The sequence below is a fragment of the Scyliorhinus canicula genome, chromosome 11 (genome assembly GCF_902713615.1).
Source record: "Scyliorhinus canicula chromosome 11, sScyCan1.1, whole genome shotgun sequence".
Lineage (NCBI taxonomy): Eukaryota > Metazoa > Chordata > Chondrichthyes > Carcharhiniformes > Scyliorhinidae > Scyliorhinus > Scyliorhinus canicula.
Window position 1 is genome coordinate 3,659,894 of NC_052156.1, and position 25,733 is coordinate 3,685,626.

Genomic DNA, 25,733 nt, shown 5'->3' on the forward strand with positions numbered 1-25,733 from the left:
TCAGCCAGGGTCCCGACTCTTGATTCTCTGGCGCCCCACTGCTGGGAGGTGTTTGCTGTCCGAGAACTGGAGTCGCACTTTACAGTGATGCCCTTCCTGCCAAACAGCCGGCTGCTTTCACACGGAGATGGCAACTCAGTAAGGTGGCAGAGGAGCTGCCTGCAATAAAACCCCTGTAAGAATGGCACTTTCCACAAGGCGGGGGGAGGGACCCGGGATCTGGAGTGCAGGGGGAAACTGCAGAGTAGACCGAGAAAATCGGGGGTGTGGGGGTGGGCAGATCAAAGAGAAAGAGTCAGACGGAGAGGCGAGGGTCTGAACCAGGGCAAAAAAATTAAAGAAAATGTAACGACTTGCAAGAGAAGAGAAATAACTAGACACCAAGATACAAGGTAAAAATATCTTTAATTTACTAGAATGTATTTGTTTACTGCAGTGTTAAGAGGGAGGTCGTTACACCAGGTAACAGCTCACAGTGCAATCCGAGAATCAAATGCCCCTCCCCCTCCCCAAAAAGGGTCAGACATTCATTCCCCTCCTTGTACAGCGGCACAAAGCCTGGTCCCCACAGTGAACATTTGCAGCGAAGCTGCCACTTACCAGCTGAAGACCCTCATCATGAGACCCCCCCACCCCGAAATCTACTCCGCTTCATGTCACCCCACATGGCAGCAGCATCAAAAGAACCCCTCCTTACATAGAAATAACACATTTGGTAACAACAGTTGGCAGAATCTTTCTGCTGCTTGAAGGTTTGGAGACATTGTTGGGGAGGCGGGGGGGGAGAATGAAGGGAGGGTGGTCTGGGGAACAGGAGGACCCCCACCATTCTCCAATTAGCTGGACCTCTGACTCGGAGAGGCTGGTATGTCTTGCGCTGGGAGATCGTTCTCGACTTTGTTGCTGTCCTCGTTCTGCTCCTCCTCTACCTCCTCGTCCTGGGGGTACAGGTCTGGGTAGCGCTGCATGCACTCCTGCATCGTTCGAAACTGGTCCAGGCAATCTGACCCTTTCACCTCTTCCTTGCTGTAGTGGAAACAGGAGAAGGCAGACTTAAACTGTTCCCCACAGGGACCGCTCGCCATTCCGCCCAGGCAGGGACAGTTCCAGTTGATGTCCCCATTTGGTAGGATCAAACCTGCAAACATATTTTATGAAACGGATTAAAAAGGGAATGAGGTATTGCGCAGAAATGATCCCACTCATCACCAGTGTGTGCAGCATAGGCATGATGGGCTGAATGGCCTCGTTCTGTGCTACATGCCGTCAGCCATGTGACGAGCCTGGAAAAGGGTGTGTATTTTCAGATGTGATGTTAAACCCAGGCTGCTGTCTGGCCTCCCTCCCTCCTGCAAGTGAAAGCTCTCACGGCCAGTAAGGAACTGGGGGATTTCTTCCCCCGTGTCCTCCATCACCCTCATAAAAATCAGATCATCTGGTCACGAACACAACAGCTTTGTGGGATCTTTCTGTGCACATACTGCCTGCCATATTTTTTAATTGCCCGCCTTACCACAGTGACTACAATTAAGAACTTCATTCGCAATGTAACACTTGGGAATTTCCATAGGTTGAAGAGGGTGCTGCAGAAAATAATTCCTTCCTTTGCATTTTCCACTTCAGAACAGAGAAGGTTAAACTGAATATGACAGATGCTCCAAATCAAGAGGGATTTTGACAGAATAAAAAAAAAGAGAAACTGCTTTCAATGGCTGGGAAAATTGGTAAAAAGCAGCAGAAAGCAATGATACTAGAACGATACCAGGAATGAGGAATTTTAGATACAAGGAAAGATTGGAGAAATTGGGCTTGTTCACCTTGGAACAGAGAAGATTAAGAGGCGACCTTATTGAGGGGTTCACAATTCTGAACAATTTTGACAGGGTAAAGAAGGATATTCTGTTTCCACTGGTTGGTATGTCAGTGACTGGGGGTCACAATTTCAGGATGGTCAGCAAGTGTGCTCAGAGTGAGATGAGGAGAAACGTTTTTACTCGGAGTTGTTGGGGTTTGGAATGTGCTGCCTGGGAGAGTTGTTGGGGTTTGGAATGTGCTGCCTGGGAGAGTTGTTGGGGATGGAATGTGCTGCCTGGGAGAGTTGTTGGGGATGGAATGTGCTGCCTGGGAGAGTTATTGGGGTTTGGAATGTGCTGCCTGGGAGAGTTGTTGGGGTTTGGAATGCGCTGCCTGGGAGAGTTGTTGGGGATGGAATGTGCTGCCTGGGAGAGTTGTTGGGGTTTGGAATGCGCTGCCTGGGAGAGTTGTTGGGGATGGAATGTGCTGCCTGGGAGAGTTGTTGGGGTTTGGAATGCGCTGCCTGGGAGAGTTGTTGGGGTTTGGAATGCGCTGCCTGGGAGAGTTGTTGGGGATGGAATGTGCTGCCTGGGAGAGTTGTTGGGGTTTGGAATGCGCTGCCTTGGAGAGTTGTTGGGGATGGAATGTGCTGCCTGGGAGAGTTGTTGGGGATGGAATGTGCTGCCTGGGAGAGTTATTGGGGTTTGGAATGTGCTGCCTGGGAGAGTTGTTGGGGTTTGGAATGCGCTGCCTGGGAGAGTTGTTGGGGATTGGAATGCGCTGCCTGGGAGAGTTGTTGGGGATGGAATGTGCTGCCTGGGAGAGTTGTTGGGGTTTGGAATGGGCTGCGTGGGAGAGTTGTTGGGGTTTGGAATGCGCTGCCTGGGAGAGTTGTTGGGGATGGAATGTGCTGCCTGGGAGAGTTGTTGGGGTTTGGAATGTGCTGCCTGGGAGAGTTGTTGGGGTTTGGAATGTGCTGTCTGGGAGAGTTGTTGGGGTTTGGAATGCGCTGCCTGGGAGAGTTGTTGAGGATGGAATGTGCTGTCTGGGAGAGTTGTTGGGGTTTGCAATGCGCTGCCTGGGAGAGTTGTTGGGGTTTGGAATGGGCTGCGTGGGAGAGTGGTGGAGGTGGATTCCATAGGAGGTTTCAAAAGAGAGCTGCATATATATTTGAAAGTGATGAATTTAGAGGGCTACGGAATGGGCTCTTTTAGATTTGTATTTCACATGTAGAGGTACAATGAAAAGTATTGTTCTGTGTACAGTCCAGACAGATCGTTCCATACATGAAAGGACATATGATAAATACACAATGTAAATACATAGGCACAAGCATCGGTTGAAGCATACAGTTGAATCTGTTTGTGCGTGTTCTCAGACTTTTGTATCTCCTGCCCGATGGAAGAGGTTGGAAGAGTGAGTAAGCCGGGTGGGAGGGGTCTTTGATTATGCTGCCCGCTTTCCCCAGGCAACAGGAGGTATAGATAGAGTCAATGGATGGGAGGTGATGCAGACATGGTGGGCAGAATGGCCTCCTTCTGTGCTGTAAACAACAAAAATAACAAAAAATGGCAAATAAGGATCATTCCTTTTACGCAGCGAACTGTTGTGATCTGGAAGGTGCTGAAAGGGCGGCGGAAGCAGATTCAATAATAACTTCCAAAGGGGAATTGGGGAAATACTCAGGGCTATGGGGAAAGAGTACGGGTGTGGGATTAGTGCTTGGCTAGCTCTTTCACAGAGTTGGCCGAATGGCCTGCCTTTCTGCTGATTAACAGCCGGCAAACCAGTCAGATCAAACAAAAAGCCAGAAAGCTGTTGGCTTCCGTAAAGCACCCGGGGGGGGGGGGGGGGGGGGGTTTGGATGAACAGGACCCTGGGTCTAATTTGCAGATATTGGGGAGTTAGCTGCAGCGGCAGCTGGGAATTACCACAAACAGGTCCCTGGCAGCCAGAGGTGGGGAGTGAGTGTGTGTGGGGCGAATCAGAGTTCTCATTCCTGCTCACTGTTCAAGGGCAGCGAGGCTGGCGACCAAGGTGGGGCTGAGCTGCGATGGCTTCCACCGTCCGCTGGCCTGCTGGAATTCCTTGCCCCTTGAATTTGTTCTGCCTCTCGATCAGACCATGGCCGGTTGGTGCTCAACTACATTCACCTGCCTTGGTGAGAAAGGGAGATAACGAGAAAGACAGAGTGCGGGAGAAAGAAAGGAGAATTGGGAGGGAATCAAGTGGAGCGTGGAGGAGGGGGCTGGAGGGAGAAGGGGAGGGGGAGGAAGAGGGATGGAAACCATATGGTGATGTTGCCAGTGACGCTCAAATCCTGTCAATGAACAAATGAGGGGGGGGCTGGATATAGAAAAGAGGGTTTGGGATGAGAGAGATAGAATGAGAAAGTATAGCATAAAGATATAGAGTATCCAGTATGTTACGATTAGGTCAACTGGGGTGGGGGAGGGGGGGAATTAGAGAGTTCTGGCTTGAAGATTAAATACGTTCAAGATGAGAAGATGCTCAGGGACACAGTGGTTAGAATTGATCAATCAAAGGTAAACAGCGCACATTCCTTCCAAGAATTTGAACAACCTCCTGGCTGACTGTCACGGAGTTACACACTGCAGATTCGGACTGGATGATAATCACACATGTATATGAAAGGTTAAATGGAGCAGCTTCTGTTTTGTGGAGCAGGAAGTGGCTCGTTCTCCTTCTACATTCCAGCCTGGAGTTCGAATGCGAGAAGGAGGGCAGACAGTAAGACAGAAATCAGGGAGAAGACAGGGAATGTTTAAATAGACTGCAGGAAGTGATGCTTCAGCCGGTCAAACTATGTGGGTAATGTGAGGTAATGCATTTTGGAAGGTCTAATGCAGGTAGGGAATATACAGTGAATGGTAGAACCCTCAAGAGTATTGACAGACAGAGGGATCTAGGTGTACAGGTCCACAGGTCACTGAAAGGGGCAACACAGGTGGAGAAGGTAGTCAAGAAGGCATACGGCATGCTTGCCTTCATTGGCCGGGGCATTGAGTATAAAAATTGTCAAGTCATGTTGCAGCTGTATAGAACCTTAGTTAGGCCACACTTGGACTATAGTATTCAATTCTGGTCGCCACACTACCAGAAGGACGTGGAGGCTTTAGGGAGGATGCAGAAGAGATTTACCAGGATGTTGCCTGGTATGGAGTGCATTAGCTATGAGGAGTGGTTGAATAAACTTGGTTTGTTCTCACTGGAACGACGGAGGTTGAGGGGCGACCTGCTTGAGGTCTACAAAATTATGAGGGGCATAGAACAAATAACAAAGAAAATTACAGCACAGGAACAGGCCCTTCGGCCCTCCCAGCCTGCGCCGATCCAGATCCTTTATCTAAACCTGTCGCCTATTTTCCAAGGATCTACTTCCCTCTGTTCCCCGCCCGTTCATATATTTGTCTAGATGCATCTTAAATGATGCTATCATGTCCGCCTCTACCACCTCCGCTGGCAAAGCGTTCCAGGCACCCACCACCCTCTGCGTAAAAAACTTTCCACGCACATCACCCTTAAACTTTCCCCCCCTCCCTTGAAATCGTGACCCCTTGTAATTGACACCCCCACTCTTGGAAAAACCTTGTTGCTATCCACCCTGTCCATACCCCTCAATTTTGTAAACCTCAATCAGGTCCCCCCTCAACCTCCATCCTTCCAACGAAAATAATCCTAATCTCAACCTTCATAGCTAGCACCCTCCATACCAGGCAACATCCTGGTGAACCTCCTCTGCACCCTCTCCAAAGCATCCACATCCTTCTGGTAATGTGGTGACCAGAACTGCACGCAGCATTCCAAATGTGGCCGAACCAAAGTCCTATACAACTGTAACATGACCTGCCGACTCTTGTACTCAATACCCTGTCCGATGAAGGCAAGCATGCTGTATGCCATCTTGACCACTCTATCCACCTGCGTTGCCACCTTCAGGGACCTGAACTCCCAGATCTCTCTGTACATCAATTTTTCCCAGGACTCTTCCATTGACCGTATAGTCCGCTTTGAATTTGATATTCCAAAATGCATCACCTCGCATTTGCCAGGATTGAACTCCATCTGCCATTTCTCTGCCCAACTCTCCAATCTATCTATATTTTGCTGTATTCTCTGACAGTCCTCCTCGCTATCTGCAACTCCACCAATCTTAGTATCATCTGCAAACTTGCTAATCAGACCATCTATAACTTCGTCCAGATCATTTATGTATATCACAAACAGTGGTCTGAGCACGGATCCCTGTGGAACACCACTAGTCACCTTTCTCCATTTTGAGACACTCCCTTCCACCACTACTCTGTCTCCTGTTGCCCAGCCAGTTCTTTATCCATCTAACTAGTACACCCTGAACCCCATGCGACTTCACTTTTTCCATCAACCTGTAATGGGAAACTTTATCGAACACCTTACTGAAGTCCATGTATATGACATCTAAGCCCTTCCCTCATCAATTAACTTTGTCACTTCCTCAAATAATTCTATTAGGTTTGTAAGACATGACCTTCCCTGCACAAAATCATGCTGCCTATCACTGATAATGATGTGGAGATGCCGGCGTTGGACTGGGGTGAGCACAGTAAGAAGTCATACAACACCAGGTTAAAGTCCAACATGTTTGTTTCAAACACTAGCTTTCGGAGCACTGCTCCTTCCTCAGGTGAATCTACTACTATCACTGATAGGTCTATTTTCTTCCAAATGTGAATAGATCCTATCCCTCAGTATCTTCTCTAACAGTTTACCTACCACTGACGTCAAGGTCACAGGTCTATAATTCCCTGGATTATCCCTGCTACCCTTCTTAAACAAAGGGACAACATTAGCAATTCTCCAGTCCTCTGGGACCTCACCCGTGCTCAAGGATGCTGCAAAGATATCTGTTAAGGCCCCAGCTATTTCGTCCCTCGCTTCCCTCAGTAACCTGGGATAGATCCCATCCGGTCCTGGGGACTTGTCCACCTTAATGCCTTTTAGAATACCCAAAACTTCCCCCTTCCTTATGCCGACTTGACCTAGAGTATTTAAACATTCATCCCTAACCTCAACATCCGTCATGTCCCTCTCCTTGGTGAATACCGATGCAAAGTACTCATTAAGAATCTCACCCATTTCCTCTGACTCCACGCATAAATTCCCTCTTTTGTCTTTGAGTGGGCCAATCCTTTCTCTAGTTACCCTCTTGCTCCTTATATACAAATAAAAGGCTTTGGGATTTTTCTAGACCCTGTTAGCCAAAGATATTTCATGACCCCTTTTAGCCCTCTTTATTGCACATTTGAGATTTGTCCTACTTTCCCGATATTCCTCCAAAGCTTCATCAGTTTTGAGTCGCCTCGATCTTATGTATGCTTCCTTTTTCATCTTAGCTAGTCTCACAATTCCACCCGTCATCCATGGTTCCCTAATCTTGCCATTTCTATCTCTCATTTTCACAGGAACATGTCTGTCCTGCACTCTAATCAACCTTTCCTTAAAAGACTCCCACATTTCAAATGTGGATTTACCCTTAAACAGCTGCTCCCAATCCACATTCCCTAGCTCCTGCTGAATTTTGTTATACTTGGCCTTTCCCCAATTTAGCACTCTTCCTTTCGGATCCTCCTGTCCTTGTCCATGAGTATTCTAAAACTTACGGAACTGTGATCAGCATGGGCAGCACGGTAGCATTGTGGATAGCACAATTGCTTCACAGCTCCAGGGTCCCAGGTTTGATTCCCGGTTTGGGTCATTGTCTGTGCAGAGTCTGCACATTCTCCCTGTGTGTGCGTGGGTTTCCTCCGGGTGCTCCGGTTTCCTCCCATAGTCCAAAGATGTGCAGGTTAGGTGGATTGGCCATGCTAAATTGCCCTTAGTGTCCAAAATTGCCCTTAGTGTTGGGTGGGGTTACTGGGTTATGGGGATAGGGTGGAGGTGTGGACCTTGGGTAGGTTGCTCTTTCCAAGAGCCGGTGCAGACTCGATAGGCCGAATGGCCTCCTTCTGCACTGTAAATTCTATGATTCTATGTGATCGCTATTCCCAAAGTAATCACCAACAAACTTCAACCACCTGGCCAGGATCATTCCCCAATACCAGGTCAAGTATGGCCCCTTCCCGAGTTGGACTATTTACATACTGCTCTAAAAAAAGTCTCCTGGATGCTCCTTACAAATTCTGCTCCATCTACACCTCCAACACTACACGAGTCCCATTCGATGAATAATCTGTCTATATATTTGTACCTCTACTTCACGCTCGCTTTTGGGAGGCCTGTAGTAAAGTCCCAACAATGTTACTGCACCCTTCCTATTTCTTAGCTCTACCCATATTGCCTCAGTGCTCGAATCCTCCATAGTGCCCTCCTTAATCACAGCTGTGATATCATCTCTGACCAGTAATGCAACTCCTCCACCCCTTTTATCTCCCTCTCTATCCCTCCTGAAGCATCTATACCCTGGAATATTTAGTTGCCAATCTTGCCCTTCCCTCAACCAAGTCTCAATAATACCAATATCATATTCCCAGGTACTAATCCAAGCCCCAAGTACATCTGCCTTACCTGCTCACTTCTCGCATCAAAACAAATGCACCTCAGACCACCTGTCCCTTTGTGTTCATCATCTCTTCCCTGTCTACTCTTCCCCTTAGTCACAATGAGTTTATTATCTAGTACCTTACTGGCTTTAGTTGCTGCCTCTTTACTGACCTCTAACTTCCTAATCTGGTTCCCATCCCCCTGCCACAATGGTTTAAAACCTCCCCAACAGTGTTAGCAAAAGCACCCCCTAGGACATTGGTTCCAGTCCCGCCCAGGTGTCAACCATCCGATTTGTAATGGTCCCACCACCCCCAGAACCGGTTCCAATGTCCCAAAAACCTGAACCCCTCCCTCCTGGTTCCAGTCCTGCCCAGGTATCGACCATCCGATTTGTAATGGTCCCACCGCCCCCAGAACCGGTTCCAATGTCCCAAAAATCTGAACCCCTCCCGCCTGCACCATCTCTCAAGCCACATATTCATTCTGACTATTCTTGAATTTGTACTCGGACTGTCTCGTTGCACTGGTAGCAATCCTGAGATTACCACCTTTGAGGTCCTACTTTTTAAACTTATCCCCTAACTCCCTAAATTCTGATTGTAGGACCTCATCCCGTTTTTTACCTATATCGTTGATGCCTGTATGCACGACGACAACTGGCTGTTCACCCTCCCCCTTCAGTATGTCCTGCAGCCGATCTGAGACATCCCTGACCTGTGCGCCCGGGAGGCAACATATCATTCGGGAGTCTCGTTTTCGACCACTGAAACACCTGTCTACTCCCCTTACGATTGAATCCCCTATGACTATAGCCCTGCCAGTCTTTTTCCTGCCCTTCTGTGCAGCAGAGCCAGCCATGGTGCCATGAGCTTGGCTACTACTGCCTTCCCCCGGTGAGTCATCTCCTCCAACAGTATCCAAAACGATATACCTGTTTTGGAGGGAGATGACCGCAGGGGACACCTGCACTGCCTTCCTGATCTTCCTCTGCCTTTTGGTCACCCATTCAGTCTCCCTCTCCAATCCTTTTTTTTTTAAATTTAGAATACCCAATTCATTTTTTTTTCCAATTAAGGGACAATTTAGCGTGGCCAATCCACCTACCCTGCACATCTTTGGACTGTGGGAGGAAACCCACGCAGACACGGGGAGAATGTGCAAACTCCACATGGGCAGTGACCCAGTGCCAGGATCGAACCTGGGACCTCAGCGGCGTGAGGCAGCAGTGCTAACCACTGCACCACCATGCTGCCCCCCTCACCAATCCTAATCTGCGGTGTGACCAACTCACTGAACGTGTTATCCATGACCTCCTCAGCATCGCGGAAGCTCCAAAGTGAGTCCATCCGCAGCTCCAATGCCGTCATGCAGTCTAACAGGAGCTGCAGCTGGACACACTTCCCGCACATGAAGGAGTCAGGGGCATCGGCCGCGTCCCTGAACTCCCACATTGAGCACGAGAAGCATAACACGGGTCTGGGATCTCCTGCCATTGTTACACTTTACCGTAACTGATTACAAATATAATATAAAATAATGAACATAGCACGGTACAGCACAGAACAGGCCCGTCGGCCCTCGATGTTGTGCCGAGCTTTGTCCGAAACCAAGATCAAGCTATCCCACTCCCTGTCCTTGTGGTGTGCTCTATGTGCCTATACAATACCGCTTGAAAGTTCCTAAAGTGTCCGACTCCACTATCACAGCAGGCAGTCCATTCCACACCCTAACCACTCTCTGAGTAAAGAACCTACCTCGGACATCCCTCCTATATCTCCCAACCTGAATCTTATAGTTATGCCCCCTTGTAACAGCTACATCCACTCGATGTAATGTCCACTCTATCTATCCCCCTCATCATCTTATAAACTTCTATTAAGCCACCTTTCATCCTCCTCCGCTCCAAAGAGAACAGCCTTAGCTCCCTCAATCTTTCCTCATAAGACCTACCCTACAAACCAGGCAGCATCCTGGTAAATCTCCTTTGCACCCTTTCCAACGCTTCCACATCCTTCCTATAGTGAGGTGACCAGAACAGCACACAATACTCCAAATGTGGTCTCACCAGGGTCATGTATAGTTGCAGCATAACCCCGCGGCTCTTAAACTCAAGCCCCCTGTTAATAAACTCTAACACACTATCGGCCTTCTTCACGGCTCTATCTGGTTAGGGGCTGGTTTAGCACACTGGGCTAAATCGCTGGCTTGGGGCAGCACGGTAGCATGGTGGTTAGCATAAATGCTTCACAGCTCCAGGGTCCCAGGTTCGATTCCCGGCTGGGTCACTGTCTGTGCGGAGTCTGCACGTCCTCCACGTGTGTGCATGGGTTTCCTCCGGGTGCTCCGGTTTCCTCCCACAGTCCAAAGATGTGCAGGTTAGGTGGATTGGCCAGGCTAAATTGCCCGTAGTGTCCTAAAAAGTAAGGTTAAGGGGGGGGGTTGTTGGGTTACGGGTATAGGGTGGATACGTGGGTTTGAGTAGGGTGATCATGGCTCGGCACAACATCGAGGGCCGAAGGGCCTGTTCTGTGCTGTACTGTTCTATGTTCTAAGCAGGCCAGCAGCACAGTTCAATTCCCGTACCAGCCTCCCCGAACAGGCGCCGGAATGTGGCGACTAGGGGCTTTTCACAGTAACTTCACTGAAGCCTACTTATGACAATAAGCGATTTTCATTTCATTTCACTTGAGTGGCAACCTTCAAAGATCTGTGGACATGAACCCCAAGATCTCTCTGTTCCTCCACATTCCTCAGAACCCTGCCATTGACCCTGTAATCCGCATTCAAATTTTTTCTACCAAAAATGAATCACCTCGCACTTATCAGGGTTAAACTCCATCTGCCATTTTTCGGCCCAGCTCTGCATCCTGTCAATGTCTCTTTGCAGCCTACAACAGCCCTCCACCTCATCCACTACTCCACCAATCTTGGTGTCATCAGCAAATTTACTGACCCATCCTTCAGCCCCCTCCTCCAAGTCATTGATAAAAATCACAAATAGCAGAGGACCCAGCACTGATCCCTGTGGTACACCGCTGGTAACTGGTCTCCAGTCTGAACATTTTCCATCCACCATCACCCTCTTCTATGTGACAGCCAGTTACTTATCCAATTGGCCAAATTTCCCTCTATCCCACACCTCCTTACTTTCTTCATGAGCCGACCATGGGGAACCTTATCAAACGCCTTACTAAAATCCATGTATCCGACATCAACTGCTCTACCTTCATCTACACACTTAGTTACCTCCTCAAAGAATTCAATTAAATTTGTGAGGCAAGACTTACCCTTCACAAATCCGTGTTGACTATCCCGGATTAAGCTGCATCCTTCCAAATGGTCATAAATCCTATCCTTCAGGATCTTTTCCATTAACTTACCGACCACCGAAGTAAGACTAACTGGCCTATAATTACCAGGGTCATTCCTATTCCCTTTCTTGAACAGAGGAACAACATTCGCCACTCTCCAGTCCTCTGGCACTATCCCCGTGGACAGTGAGGACCCAAAGATCAAAGCCAAAGGCTCTGCAATCTCATCCCTTGCCTCCCAAAGAATCCTAGGATATATCCCATCTGGCCCAGGGGACTTGTCGACCCTCAGGTTTTTCAAAATTGTTAATACATCCTCCCTCAGAACAGCTACCTCCTCCAGCCTACCCGCCTGTATCACACACTCATCCTCAAAAACATGACCCCTCTCCTCGGTGAACAATGAAGAAAAGTATTCATTCAACGCCTCTCCTATTTCTTCTGACTCCATGCACAAGTTCCCACTACTGTCCTTGACCGGCCCTACCCTCACCCTGGTCATTCTTTTATTTCTCACATAAGAGTAAAAAGCCTTGGGGTTTTCCTTGATCCGACCCGCCAAGGACTTCTCATGCCCCCTCCAAGCTCTCCTAAGCCGTTTTATTTTTAGCTCATTCCTTGCAACCTTGTAACCCTCAAGCGACCCAGCTGAACCTTGTTTTCTCATCCTTACATACGCTTCCTTTTTCCTCTTGACAAGACATTCAACCTCTTTTGTGAACCATGGTTCCCTCACACGGCCATTTCCTCCCTGCCTGACAGGGACATACCTATCAAGGACACGCAGTATTTGTTCCTTGAACAAGATCCACTTTTCATTTGTGCCTTTTCCTGACAGTTTTTGTTCCCAACTTATGCTCCTTAATTCTTGCCTAATCGCATCATAATTACCCCTCCCCCAATTATAAGCCTTGCCCTGCCGTATGGCCCTATCCCTCTCCATTGCAGTAGTGAAAGACACCAAATTGTGGTCACTATTTCCAAAGTGCTCTCCCACAAACAAATCTAACACTTGGCCCGGTTCATTACCAAGTACCAAATCCAATGTGGCCCTACCTCGTCGGCCTATAGTTCGAATACTTTAGATGGGTCCGCTTTTGTCCAATGTGTGCAGGAGGGTTTCCTGACTCAGTATGTAGATGGGCCAACGAGGGGCGAGGCTGTACTGGATTTGGTACTGGGTAATGAACCAGAACAGGTGTCAGATTTGGAGGTAGGTGAGCACTTTGGTGATAGTGACCACAATTCGATTACGTTTACTTTAGTGATGGAAAGGGATTGGTATATACCGCAAGGCAAGAGTCATATCTGTGGGGAAGGCAATTATGATGCGATGAGGCGAGACTTAGGATGCATCGGATGGAGAGGAAAACTGCAGGGGATGGGCACAATGGGAATGTGGAGCATGTTCAATGAACAGCTACTGCGTGTCCTTGATAAGTATGTACCTGTTAGGCAGGGAGGAAGTGGTCGAGTGAGGGAACCATGGGTTACTAAAGCAGTTAAATCACTTGTCAAGAGGAAGGAGGCTTATGTAATGATGAGACGTGATGGTTCAGTTAGGGCGCTTGAGGGTTACAAGTTAGCTAGGAAGGATCTAAAGAGAGAGCTAAGAAGAGCAGCTCGGTAGCATTGTGGATAGCACAATCGCTTCACAGCTCCAGGGTCCCAGGTTCGATTCCGGCTTGGGTCACTGTCTGTGCGGAGTCTGCACATCCTCCCCGTGTGTGCGTGGGTTTCCTCCGGGTGCTCCGGTTTCCTCCCACAGTCCAAAGATGTGCAGGTTAGGTGGATTGGCCATGATAAATTGCCCTTAGTGTTGGGTGGGGTTACTGGGTTATGGGGTTATGGGGATAGGGTGGAGTTGTTGACCTTGGGTAGGGTGCTCTTTCCAAGAACCGGTGCAGACTCGATGGGCTGAATGGCCTCCTTCTGCACTGTAAATTCTATCTATGATAAGAGCCAGGAGGGGGACATGAGAAGTCTTTGGCAGATAGGATCAAGGATAACCCTAAAGCTTTCTATAGATATGTCAGGAATAAAAGAATGACTAGGGCAAGAGTAAGGACAGTAGTGGGAAGTTGTGCGTGGAGTCCAAGGAGATAGGAGAGGTGCTAAATGAGTATTTTTCGTCCTTATTCACACAGGAAAAAGACAATGTTGTTGAGGAGAATACTGAGATACAGGCTACGAGACTAGAAGGGCTTGAGGTACATAAGGAGGAGGTGTTAGCGATTTTGGAAAGTGCTAAAATAGATACCGTATATACTCGCGTATCATGCGATCTCGCGTATGAAATGAAAATGAAAATCGCTTATTGTCACGAGTAGGCTTCAAATGAAGTTACTGTGAAAAGCCCCTAGTCGCCACATTCCGGCGCCTGTCCGGGGAGGCTGTTACGGGAATCGAACCGTGCTGCTGGCCTGCTTGATCTGCTTTAGCAAAACTGCCAGCAATTTAGCTGAGTGAGCTAAACCAGCCCCTATCACCTAACCAGCCCCTAACCAGCGTATCATGCGACCCCTAAATTTTCATCCCCAAAACATGATTTTATGCTATCATGATATCATGCGAGTCACTTTTTTGGAAATTAATGCCCAAACTAAAACTTCCAAATGGTATCATTGTCTGTGGATTCTGCAGAGTGGATTCTGTTGTGAAAGCTGTTCGCGAATCGAACAGCTATCCAGCTGGCCTGACTAGCGTCGTTCAGCCACTTGACGTATCCATTCATAAAAACAGCAAGTAAAACACCCGCAAATTTTGTATCGGAAAAAGACGGCCATGTATTGAATAAACTACCCATATGATCAGGAAGACAACCTGAACAAAGAACCAATAGTCGTTAATGATTTGGATACTACTCTACAGATTTTGACCACAGCATTCTGATGGGAAGATGTTCAGCCACTTGACGTATCCATTCATAAAAACAGCAAGTAAAACATGATACGCGAGATTTTGTATCTCGCGTATCATGCGACCCCCCAAATTTAGGTTACAATTTAGGTCTTCAAAAGTCGCATGATACGCGAGTATATACGGTAAGTCCCCTGGGCCAGATGGGATTTATCCTAGGATTCTCTGGGAAGTTAGGGAGGAGATTGCTGAGCCTTTGGCTTTGAACTTTAAGTCATCTTTGTCTTCAGGAATAGTGCCAGAAGACTTTGGATAGCAAATGTTGTCCCCTTGTTCAAGAAGGGGAGTAGAGATAACCCCGGTAACTATAGGCCAGTGAGCCTTACTTCTGTTGTGGGCAAAGTCTTGGAAAGGTTTATAAGAGATAGGATTTATAATCATCTGGAAAGGAATAATTTGATTAGAGATAGTCAACATGGTTTTGTGAAGGGTAGGTTGTGCCTCACAAACCTTATTGACTTCTTTGAGAAGGTAACCAAACAGGTGGATGAGGGTAAAGCAGTTAATGTGGTCTATATGGATTTCAGTAAAGCGTTTGATAAGGTTCCCCACGGTAGGCTATTGCAGAAAATACGGAGGCATGGGATTCAGGGTGATTTAACAGTTTGGATCAGAAATTGGCTAGCTGGAAGGAGACAAAGGGTGGCGGTTGATGGGAAATGTTCAGACTGGTGTCCAGTTACTAGTGGTGTACCACAAGGATCTGTTTTGGGGCCACTGCTGTTTGTCATTTTTATAAATGACCTGGAGGAGGCGTAGAAGGATGGGCGAGTAAATTTGCCGATGACACTAAAGTCGGTGGAGTTGTGGACAGTGCAGAAGGATGTTACAAGTTACAGAGGGACATAGATAAGCTGCAGAGCTGGGCTGACAGGTGGAAAATGGAGTTTAATGCAGAAAAGTGTGAAGTGATTCATTTTGGAAGGAATAATAGGAAGACAGAGTACTGGGCTAATGATAAGATTCTTGGTAGTGTGGATGAGCAGAGAGATCTCGGTGTCCATGTACATAGATCCCTGAAAATTGCCACCCAGGTTGAGAGGGTTGTTAAGAAGGCATACGGTGTGTTAGATTTTATTGGTAGAGGAATTGAGTTTCGGAGCCCTGAGGTCATGTTGCAGTTGTACAAAACTCTGGTGCGGCCGCATTTGGAGTATTGCGTGCAGTTCTGGTCGCCGCATTATAGGAAGGATGTGGAAGCATTGGAAAGGGTGCAAAGGAGATTTACCAGGATGTTGCCTGGTATGGAGGGAAGTTCTTATGAGGAAAGGCTGAGGGACTTGAGGCTGTTTTCATTAGAGAGAAGGTTAAGAGGTGACTTAATTGAGGCATACAAGATGATCAGAGGATTAGATAGGGTGGACATTGAGTGCCTTTTTCCTCGGATGGTGATGTCCAGCACGAGGGGACATAGCTTTAAATTGAGGGGAGATAGATATAGGACAGATGTCAGAGGTAGGTTCTTTACTCAGAGAGTAGTAAGGGCATGGAATGCCCTGCCTGCAACAGTAGTGTACTCGCCAACACTAAACGCATTCAAATGGTCATTGGATAGACATATGGACGATAAGGGGATAGTGTAGATGGGCTTTAGAGGGGATTCACAGGTCGGCGCAACATTGAGGGCCGAAGGGCCTGTACTGCGCTGTAATGTTCTATGTTCTATCCAAATATTGTGTCAGGAAACCCTCCTGCACACAGTGTATAAAAACTGCCCCATCCGAACTGTTCGACCCATAGAGGTTCCAATCAATATTTGGAAAGTTAAAGTCACCCATGACAACTACCCCGAGACCTCCACACCTATCCATAATCTGTTTTGCAATTTCTTTCCCCACATCTCTATTACTATTTGGGGGCCTATAGAAAACTCCTAACAACGTGACCGCTCCTTTCCTATTTCTAACTTCAGCCCATATTACCTTAGTAGGCAGATCCCCTTCGAACTGCTTTTCTGCATCCGTTAAGCTATCCTTGATTAACAATGCTACTCCTCGGCAGAACGGTGGCGCAGTGGGTTAGCCCTGATGCCTCACGGCGCTGAGGTCCCAGGTTCAATCCTGGCTCTAGGTCCGTGTGGAGTTTGCACGTTCACCCCGTGTTTGCATGCGTTCCGCCCCCACAACACAAAGATGTGCAGGCTAGGTGGATTGGCCACGCTAAATTGCCCCTTAATTGGAAAACATTAATTGGCTACTCTAAATTTTTAACAAAAAAAAACAAAAAAAAAAACAATGCTACTCCTCCACCTCTTTTACCACCTTCCCTACTCTTACTGAAACATCCATACCCCGGAACTTCCAACAACCATTCCTGTCCCTGTTCTAACCATGTCTCCGTAATGGCCACAACATCGTACCAATCCACGCTCCAAGTTCACCTACCTTATTCCGGATGCTCCTTGCATTGAAGTAGACACACTTCAACCCACCTTTCTGTCTGCCGGTACACTCCTGCGACCTTGATACCCTCCTCAGTACCTCACTACTCTCAACACTGGCTTCTGGACTACAGCTCGTTTTCCCATCCCCCTGACAAATTAGTTTGAATAAGTGAAAGGAATAAAGATTTTATTTACCAATCACAATACTTACCAACACACGAAGACTTAAATTTCTCCCAGGTACTGCTAATTATAGCACTTTCCTTACCAGCCAATCAGGTCACTGCTTTGCTGTGATGTCACTCTTCAAATCTATCCCCAAAGACCCTGTGGCCGCTGTTTAAACAGCGAAGCAGTTCCGCCAACTCCAACAGCTGAATTCCCGCCCAAAAGACTCGAATCCGCGAAGCAGCTAGTTTAAATACTCACCGCTCGACTCGGTAGCTCCTCCCACTCCAACAGCTGAATTCCCGCCGAAAAGACCATAGACAGAGTGGATAGTCAGAGGCTTTTTCCCAAGGTAGAGGGGTCAATTACTAGGGGGCATAGGTTTAAGGTGCGAGGGGCAAGGTTTAGAGGAGATGTACGAGCCAAGTTTGTTTACACAGAGGGTAGTGGGTGCCTGGAACTCGCTGCTGGAGGAGGTGGTGGAAGCAGGGACGATAGTAACATTTCAGGGACATCTTGACAAATACATGAATAGGATGGGAATAGAGGGATACGGACCCAGGAAGTGTAGAAGATTTTAATTCAGACGGGCAGCGTGGTCGGCACAGGCTTGGAGGGCCGAAGGGCCTGTTCCTGTGCTGTACTTTTCTTTGTTTTTTTGGGTGGACCAGGATAGACTTTTGGTGATGTGCACCCCTAGGAATTTGAAACTGCTAACCATCTCCAACTCGGCCCCGTTGATGCTGACAGGGGTGTGTACAGTACTTTGCTTTCTGAAGTCAATGACCAGCTCCTTAGTTTTGCTGACATTGAGGGAGAGATTGTTGTCACTACACCACTCCACTAGGTTCTCTGGGCATAATTCTCAGGCTTCTTGCGCTCTCGTCGAGCAAAACGAGGCCGGTGACTAGTGGGAGAGGCTGAGAACGAGAATCACACCAGTTTGTGACGCAATCGGCTCGTTCCCATAAGTGAAATCAGGATCTCGTCGTAACGTGGCGAGAAACCAATTATCAATTAAGCCTAATTTCTATACATTTAACGAAAGCCTCCCCCATATCTAATGGCCTCCCGTCATTCAGTGGCCTCCCCAGCAAGTGGTCACGCTGGCGCCGATCAGTGCTCCTTTTAAAAATGCAAACCTGGCGGAAGGGCTTTTGTGGGGAGCCGAGGACGGGAGTAGCCATCTTTGCTCACAGGCAAAGAACGCTGGTGTGCTGGGTCCAGGGGGAGGCGGGACCCTCCGGATGTGTGGGCCACCATGGGAAGGGGGGAGGTGGGGGGGGTGTGCAACCGCACACAACACCAGCATGCCAACCCCTGGATCATGTATACCCATTCCTGGGACAACCCTAGCCCCTGCCCGTCTGCCCAAGCTCTCCACTGCAGCTGCCACCCTGGCAGCCTCGGTGCCAAGCATGGCTGGCACCTTCTCCTGCGCCCAATCAGCTACGGACCTGCTGGAGTGTCGCAGACATCTCCCTCTGAATGTCCCGGCTGCTCCCTATCGTTTCCACCAGCTCCGGGTAACCCTGCACCAGAGTCTCAGCCCTGTCCTCGGCCACACCGGTCACCTCCAGGGCACACTCCTCGAATGAGGTGAGGATTCACAAGTCCAGCACCCCTCCGCCAGTCTGGGCCCTCCCCAGCAATTATGGGAGAGCTTCTCCTGTGGAGACACAGACGGCATTGTTAGCCACACGCATGGTCCAGACTGGTGCGGGACAGGGGGTTGTTGGTCTCTACTCACTTGTGCTGCCCGGTGTAGGTCATTGACCTTTTTTTCGACACAGAGGCCAATCCTCCTGGCCACGCTCCCGGAGCTTACAGCTGCCACTGCCTCATCCCAGGCGGCACTGGGACTGCATCTCGGAGCCTCACCAGGTCCACAGGCCGAATCTTGGGACCTGACGTCTCAACGCCATGGCTGCGAGCTGACTGGGGTTGGCTGTGCAAGTGCTGGTTAAGTGTTAGCGGGGAGGCTAGGGAGCGCAGTCCCGGCCAATCTGCGAGCCTTTATTTGTGGCAAGAAGCCTGTGGGGCCTCATTAAGTGGACCAATTAAAATTGAATAGCCAGGCTGACTGGGCTGAGCGCTGGGAGGATCCCGGGAGTTCTCCCTCCGCTACCCATTCAGAAATCTTTCCGAAGAATCACGCCCTCCATCTCGTCGTTATTCGAGATCCGACCACGATGGTCGAGTCATCTGCAAACATGTGGATGGACATGGATCCAAATTTTGCCACGTAGTTGTGTGTGTGGGGGGCTAAGTACACAGCCTTGTGGGGCCCCGGTATTGAGGATTATTGTGAAGGAGGTTTTGTTGTTTGTTCTTACTGATTGTGGTCTGTGGGTCAGAAAGTCAAGGATCCAGTTGCAGAGTGAGGAGCCAAGTCCTAGGCTTTGGAGCTTTGATATGAACTTGGCTGGGATTATAGTGTTGAAGCGGAGATATAGTCAATAAATAGGAGTCTGACGTATGAGTCTTTATTGTCGAGATGCTCCAGGGATGAATGTGGGGCCAGGGAGATGGCGTCTGCTATGGACCGGTTGTGGTGGTATGCGAATTGCAGTGGATCTAGGCATTCTGGGAGTATGGAGTGATGCGCTTCATGATCAGCCTCTCAAAGCACTTCATTACGACTGATGTCAAGGCCACCGGATGATAGTCGTTGAGGCATGTTGCCTGGTTCTTCTTTGGCGCCAGTATGATGGTGGCCTTCTTGAAGCAGGTGGGGATCTTGGAACGGAGAAGGGAGAGGTTAAAGATGTCCGTGAACACATCTGCCAGCTGGTCCGCGCAGGCTCTGAGTGCACGACCAGGGATCCCGTACAGACCCGCAGGAAAGCCGATCTGATTTCCGAGGCTGTGACGGCGGGTATGGATGTGTCCGGGGCAGCTGGGGCAGGTGACAGCGTTTCTTTGGCTTCCTGCTCAAAACGAGCATAGAATGTATTGAGTTCACCAGGGGGGTGGTGCTGCTGCTGGAGCTTCTGCTCGACTTTGCTTCGTAGCCCGTTATGTTGTTTAAGTGTTGCCACAACCGACGAGACAACCGTCCGTGTTGTTCATCTGCGACTCTAGCCTAGTCTGGTATCGTCTCTCAACGTCCCTGATGGCTTTGGGGAGGTTGTATCTAGATTTCTTGTATAGGTCAGGGTCACCCATCTTGAATGCCTCAGACCTGGCCTTCAGTAGGGAGCGAGTCTTCCGGTTAAACCATAGTTTCCAGTTGGGAAACGCATTTACCACCTTTTCTGGCACGTAATCTTCAACACATTGATGAAGTCTGTGACGGTGGTAGCATACTCGTTTAGGTTGGCCGCTGAGTTCTTGAATATGGACCAGTCCACTGACTTCAAGCAGTCAGGTAGGAGCTTTTCCGTTACCTCGGACCAGTATTACACGGCCTTCTTAATCAGATTCTCCCGTTCCCAGAACAAATAATAGAACATGGGTATGTAATGCAGCAAGAATTTAACTTCAAGCACAGCAGAGCACTTTTTAACTTCAAGCACAGCACAGAAACTCCTGCTTCACTGGACTGTGCCCTAAAACCAGAGGGCTTCTCAATCCACCGAATGGACCGTACAGCGGCCTCAGGCAAGGATAGGGGAGGTGGGGTCTGCCTCCTAATCAACACCTCCTGGTGTCTAGATGTAGCAACACTGACGAGTTTCTGCACCCCGGACCTAGAATACCTGACGCTAAAATGCCGCCCCTACTACCTTCCGCGGGAGTTCAGCTCCGTTATCCTGACGGCAGCTTAATCCCACCCCATGCAAACGTGAAAATCTCACTGGACGAAATATTCACCACCACAAATAGCCTTGAAACGAAACATCCCGAGGCCTTGTTCATTGTAGCTGGGGACTTCATCAGGCCAAGCTCAAAAGCAAACTACCAAGTTACCACCAACACATCACCTGTTCCACCAGAGGCTCAAACATCCTGGACCACTGCTACACAAATATCAAACATGCCTCCCGCTCTATCGCCCGCCCACAACTTTGGCAAATATGAAAATGTAATTAAATGAAAATCGCTTATTGTCACGAGTAGGCTTCAATGAAGTTACTGGGAAAAGCCCCTAGTCGCCACATTCTGGCGCCTGTTCGGGGAGGCTGGTACGGGAATCGAACCGTGCTGCTGGCCTGCTTGGTCTGCTTTAAAAGCCAGCGATTTAGCCCAGTGAGCCAAACCAGCCCCTGACCACAAGACAACATATGACCACAAGGCTGTGCTCCTGCTCCCGGCTTATAAGCAAAATCTGAAGCGGGAGAATCCGTCAAAGAAAGTTGGGCAATGTTGTTCTGAGGATTCGGATGATCTCCTATGGGACTGCTTTGAGTCAGTGGACTGGTCAGTATTTAAAAACTCTGCAACCAGCCTGAGCGAGTACGTCACTACAGTAACTGACTTCATTAGTAAGTGTGTTGAAGACTCGGTGCCAAAGCAGCAAATCCACGTGTTCCCCAACCGGAAACCCTGGATGAACAGGGATATCCACTGCTTGCTGAAGTCTAGGGCATTCAAGTCAGGCGGCCCTGACCTCTACAAGAAAGCCAGATATGATCTAAAGAAATCCATCAAAGATGCCAAAAGATATTACCGGACCAAGCTCGAGTCCCAGGCTAGCCACACAGACCCCGCCGTCTATGGCAAGGTCTGCAAGTCATAACGGGCTACAAGATGAAGGCACGTAAAATCGCCGGCTCTAACACACCCCTCCCTGATGAGCTCAACGCATTCTATGCCCGCTTTGAGCAAGAGGTCAGCGAGAGCGAGCCCTTCACCCCAGAAGCCTTGGATGAACTTGTATCTGAGATCATCACTGCAGACGCCAGAGCAGCCTTCTCGAAGGTCAACGCACGGAAAGCCACTGGCCCGGATGGGGTACCCGGGTGGGCACTCGGGTCTTGTGCGGATCAGCTGGCGGGGGTATTCGCAGACATCTTCAACCTCTCTTTACAACAATCTGAGGTCCCTATCTGCTTCAAGAAGACGACGATCATCCCTGTACCAAAAATACATCAAGCAGCGTGCCTTACTGACTATCGTCCAGTGGCTCTGACATCCATCATCTTGAAGTGCTTCGAAAGGTTAGTCATGGCACGAATCAACTCCAGCCTCCCGGATTGCTTTGATCCACTACAGTTTACCTACTACAGTTTACCTACTGCTGCAACAGGTCCACAGCAGACACCATCTCCATGGCCCTGCACTCTACCCTGGAACACCTAGATAACAAAGACACCCATGTCAGACTCCTATTTATCGACTACAGCTCAGCCTTCAACACCATCACTCCTACAAAACCCATCTCCAAACTCCGTAGCCTTGGCCCCTCTCTCTGCGACTGGATCCTGAACTTTCTAACCCACAGGCCACAATCAGTAAAGATAGGCAACAACACCTCCTCCACAATCATCCTCAACACCGGTGCCCCACAAGGCTGTGTCCTCAGCCCCTACTATACTCCTTGTACACCTATGACTGTGTGGCCAAATTACCCTCCAACTCGATTTTTAAATTTGCTGATGACACCACCGTAGTGGGTCGGATTTCAAACAATGACGAGACAGAGTATAGGAATGCGATAGAGAATCTGGTGAACTGGTGCGACGACAATAATCTCTCCCTCAATGACAACAAAACGAAGGAGATTGTCATCGACTTCGGGAAGCGTAGTGGAGAACATGCCCCTGTCTACATCAATGGGAATGAAGTAGAGAGGGTCGAGAGCTTCAACTTTTTAGGTGTACAGATCACCAACAGCCTGTCCTCGTCCCCCCATGCCAACACGACAGTTGAGAAAGCCCACCAACTACTCTACTTTCTCAGAAGACTGAGGAAATTTGGCATGTCAGCTACGACTCTCACCAACTTCTACAGATGCACCATAGAAAGCATTCTTTCTGGTTGTATCACAGCTTGGTATGGAGCCTGCTCTGCCCAAGACCGCAGGAAACTACAAAAGGTTGTGAATGTAGCCCAGTCCATCACGCAAACCAGCCTCTCATCCATCGACTCTATCTAGAATTCCCACTGCCTCAGAAAAGAAGCCAGCATAGTTAAGGACACCACGCACCCCGGACAGACCCTCTTCCACCTTCTTCCGTCAGGAAAAAGATACCAATGTTTGAGGTCACGTACCAACCGACTCAAGAACAGCTTCTTCCCTACGGCCATCAGACTTTTGAATGGACCTACCTCGTATTAAGTTGATCTTTTCTCTGCACCTTGCTATAACTGTAACATTATATTCTGCAGTTTCTCCTTCCTTCCCTATGTACGGTATGCATTGTTTGTACAGCATGCAAGAAACAATACTTTTCACTTTATACTAATACATGTGACAATAATAAATCAAATCAAAGCAGATAAGGGAACAACTGTGAAAAGGGAAGTGGGCAATGCAGGACTGAGGGTGTTGTACCTAAATGCGCGCAGTGTACGGAACAAGGTCAATGAGCTGATTGCGCATATTGAAATTGCCGGTACGATGTTGTGGGCATCACAGAGACGTGGCTGCAAGGGGATCAGGGCTGGGATCTAAATATCCAAAGATATGTGTCCTATCGAAAGGACGGGCAGATGGGCAACGGGGGCGGGGTTGCCTCATCTCTGTCCTAAGGAATTAAATTAAATCATAGCAAGAAGTGATATAGGGTCAAAAGGCGTAGAAACTGCGTGGGAAGAGTTGAAGAATCGCAAAGGAAAAAAGACCCTATGGGAGTTACGTACAGGCCCCCTAGCATTAGTCAGGATATGGGGCAGAAAATAAATCAGGAGATAGAAGAGGCAGGTAAAAAGGTAATATTACAGTAATCATGGGGGGCTTCAATATGCAGATGGACTGGGAAAATCAGGTTGGTAGTGGATCCCAAGAAAAGGAATTCATGGAATTTCGGAGATGGTTTTTTTGAGCAGCTTGTGGTAGAACCCACTAGGAAACAGGTCATTCCTTTTGGTGATGTATAATAGAAACAGAAAATAGGAGCAGGAGGCCATTCGGCCCATCAAGCCTGCTCCGCCATTCATTATGATCATCGCTGATCATCCAACGCACTAATGCCTAATCCCGTTTTCCCCCGATCCTTTGATCCCCCTCGTCCAAAGTGCGATACCTAACTGCTTTGAGGAAACATGCAATGTTTTGGACTCAACTACTTCCTGTAGTAATGAATTCCACAGGCCGACCACTCTCTGGGTGAAGGAATTTCTCCTCATCTCTGTCCTAAATGGTCTACCCCGTATCCTCAGACTGTGACCCCTGGTTCTGGACACCCCCACCATTGGGAACATCCCGTGTCCATCTACCTTCTCTAGTCCTGTTAGAATTTTAAAAGTTTTTATAAGGTTCCCTCCTCATTCTTCTGAACTATAACAAATCCAATAATGAGGCAGACTTGATTAAGGAACTTAAGGTGGAGGAACCCTTAGGGAGCAGCGACCACAATATGATAGAATTTACCCTGCAGTTTGAGAGGGAGAAGCTGCAATCAGCTGTAACGGTATTACAATTAAATAAGGGTAACTACAAGGACATGAGGGAGGGGCTGGCCAGAGTTGATTGGAAAAGGAGCCGAGCAGGGAAGACAGTGGAACAGCAATGGCAGGAGTTTTGGGGGGTTATTTGGGAGGAACAACAGGAATTCATCCAAAGGAGGAAACATGCAAAGGGGAGGTCAAGGCATCCATGGCTGACGAGGGAAGTCAAGGACAGCATAAAAGCAAAAGCATACAAAGTGGCGAGGATTAGTGGGAAGCCAGAGCATTGGGAAGCCTTTAAAAGCGAGCAGAAGATAACTAAAAAAGCAATAAGGGGGGAGAAGTGAAATAAGTGTGGAAGCTAGCTAGTAATATAAAAGAAGATTGCAAGAGTTTTTTCAATATATAAAAGGTAAGAGACAGGCAAAAATAGACATTGGACCACTGGAAAATGTGGCTAGAGAAGTAATAATAGGAAACAAAGAAATGGAAGAGGAAGACCCCAGTAACTTCAAGAGTCAGAGGGCAGAGGTGCATGTAGCTGCCATCACTATAGACAAGGTGCTGAAGAAGCGGAAAGGTCTGATGTGGATAAATCACCCAGACCGAACACCAGGATTCTGAAGGAGATAGCGGAGGAAGGAGATTGTGAAGCATTGGTGATGGTCTTTCAGGAATCACTGGAGTCAGGGAAGGTCTCAGAGGACTAGAAAGTGGCTAATGTAACACCACAGTTTAAGAAGGGAGGGAGGCAGAAGATGGATGGTTAGCCTTATTATGTTTATTGGTAAGATTTGAGAGTTCATTATTTAGGATGAGATTGCGGAGTACTGGAAGTGGATGGTAAAATATAGCTGAGTCAGCACAGATTCATCAGGGGAAGGTCATGCCTGACAAATCTGTTTTAAGAGTTCTTTGAGGAGGTAACAGGGAATTGAGACAAGGGAGACCGAGTGGACGTGATTAATTTAGATTTCCAGAAGGCCTTTGAAAAGGTGCCGCACAGGAGACTGTTAAATAAGTTAAGAGCCCCTGGTATTAAGGGTGAGATTCTGGCATGAATAGAGGATTGGCTGACTGGCAGAAGGCAGAGAGTGGGGATAAAGGGGTCTTTTTCAGGA

The 25,733-nt window shown here is 48.4% G+C and overlaps 1 protein-coding gene across 1 annotated transcript in view; it reads right to left on the bottom strand.

Annotated features, from left to right (window-relative positions):
* Window positions 1-386: 386 nt before the first annotated feature.
* The window catches only part of LOC119973721 (mitochondrial intermembrane space import and assembly protein 40-like), a 39,316-nt gene continuing 13,969 nt past the window's right edge, over window positions 387-25,733 (bottom strand). Inside the window, exon 3 of the mRNA XM_038812125.1 lies at window positions 387-1,138. Coding sequence (XP_038668053.1) covers window positions 837-1,138 — 302 coding nt within the window. The 3' untranslated portion in view covers window positions 387-836. The remainder of the gene's footprint in view (window positions 1,139-25,733) is intronic.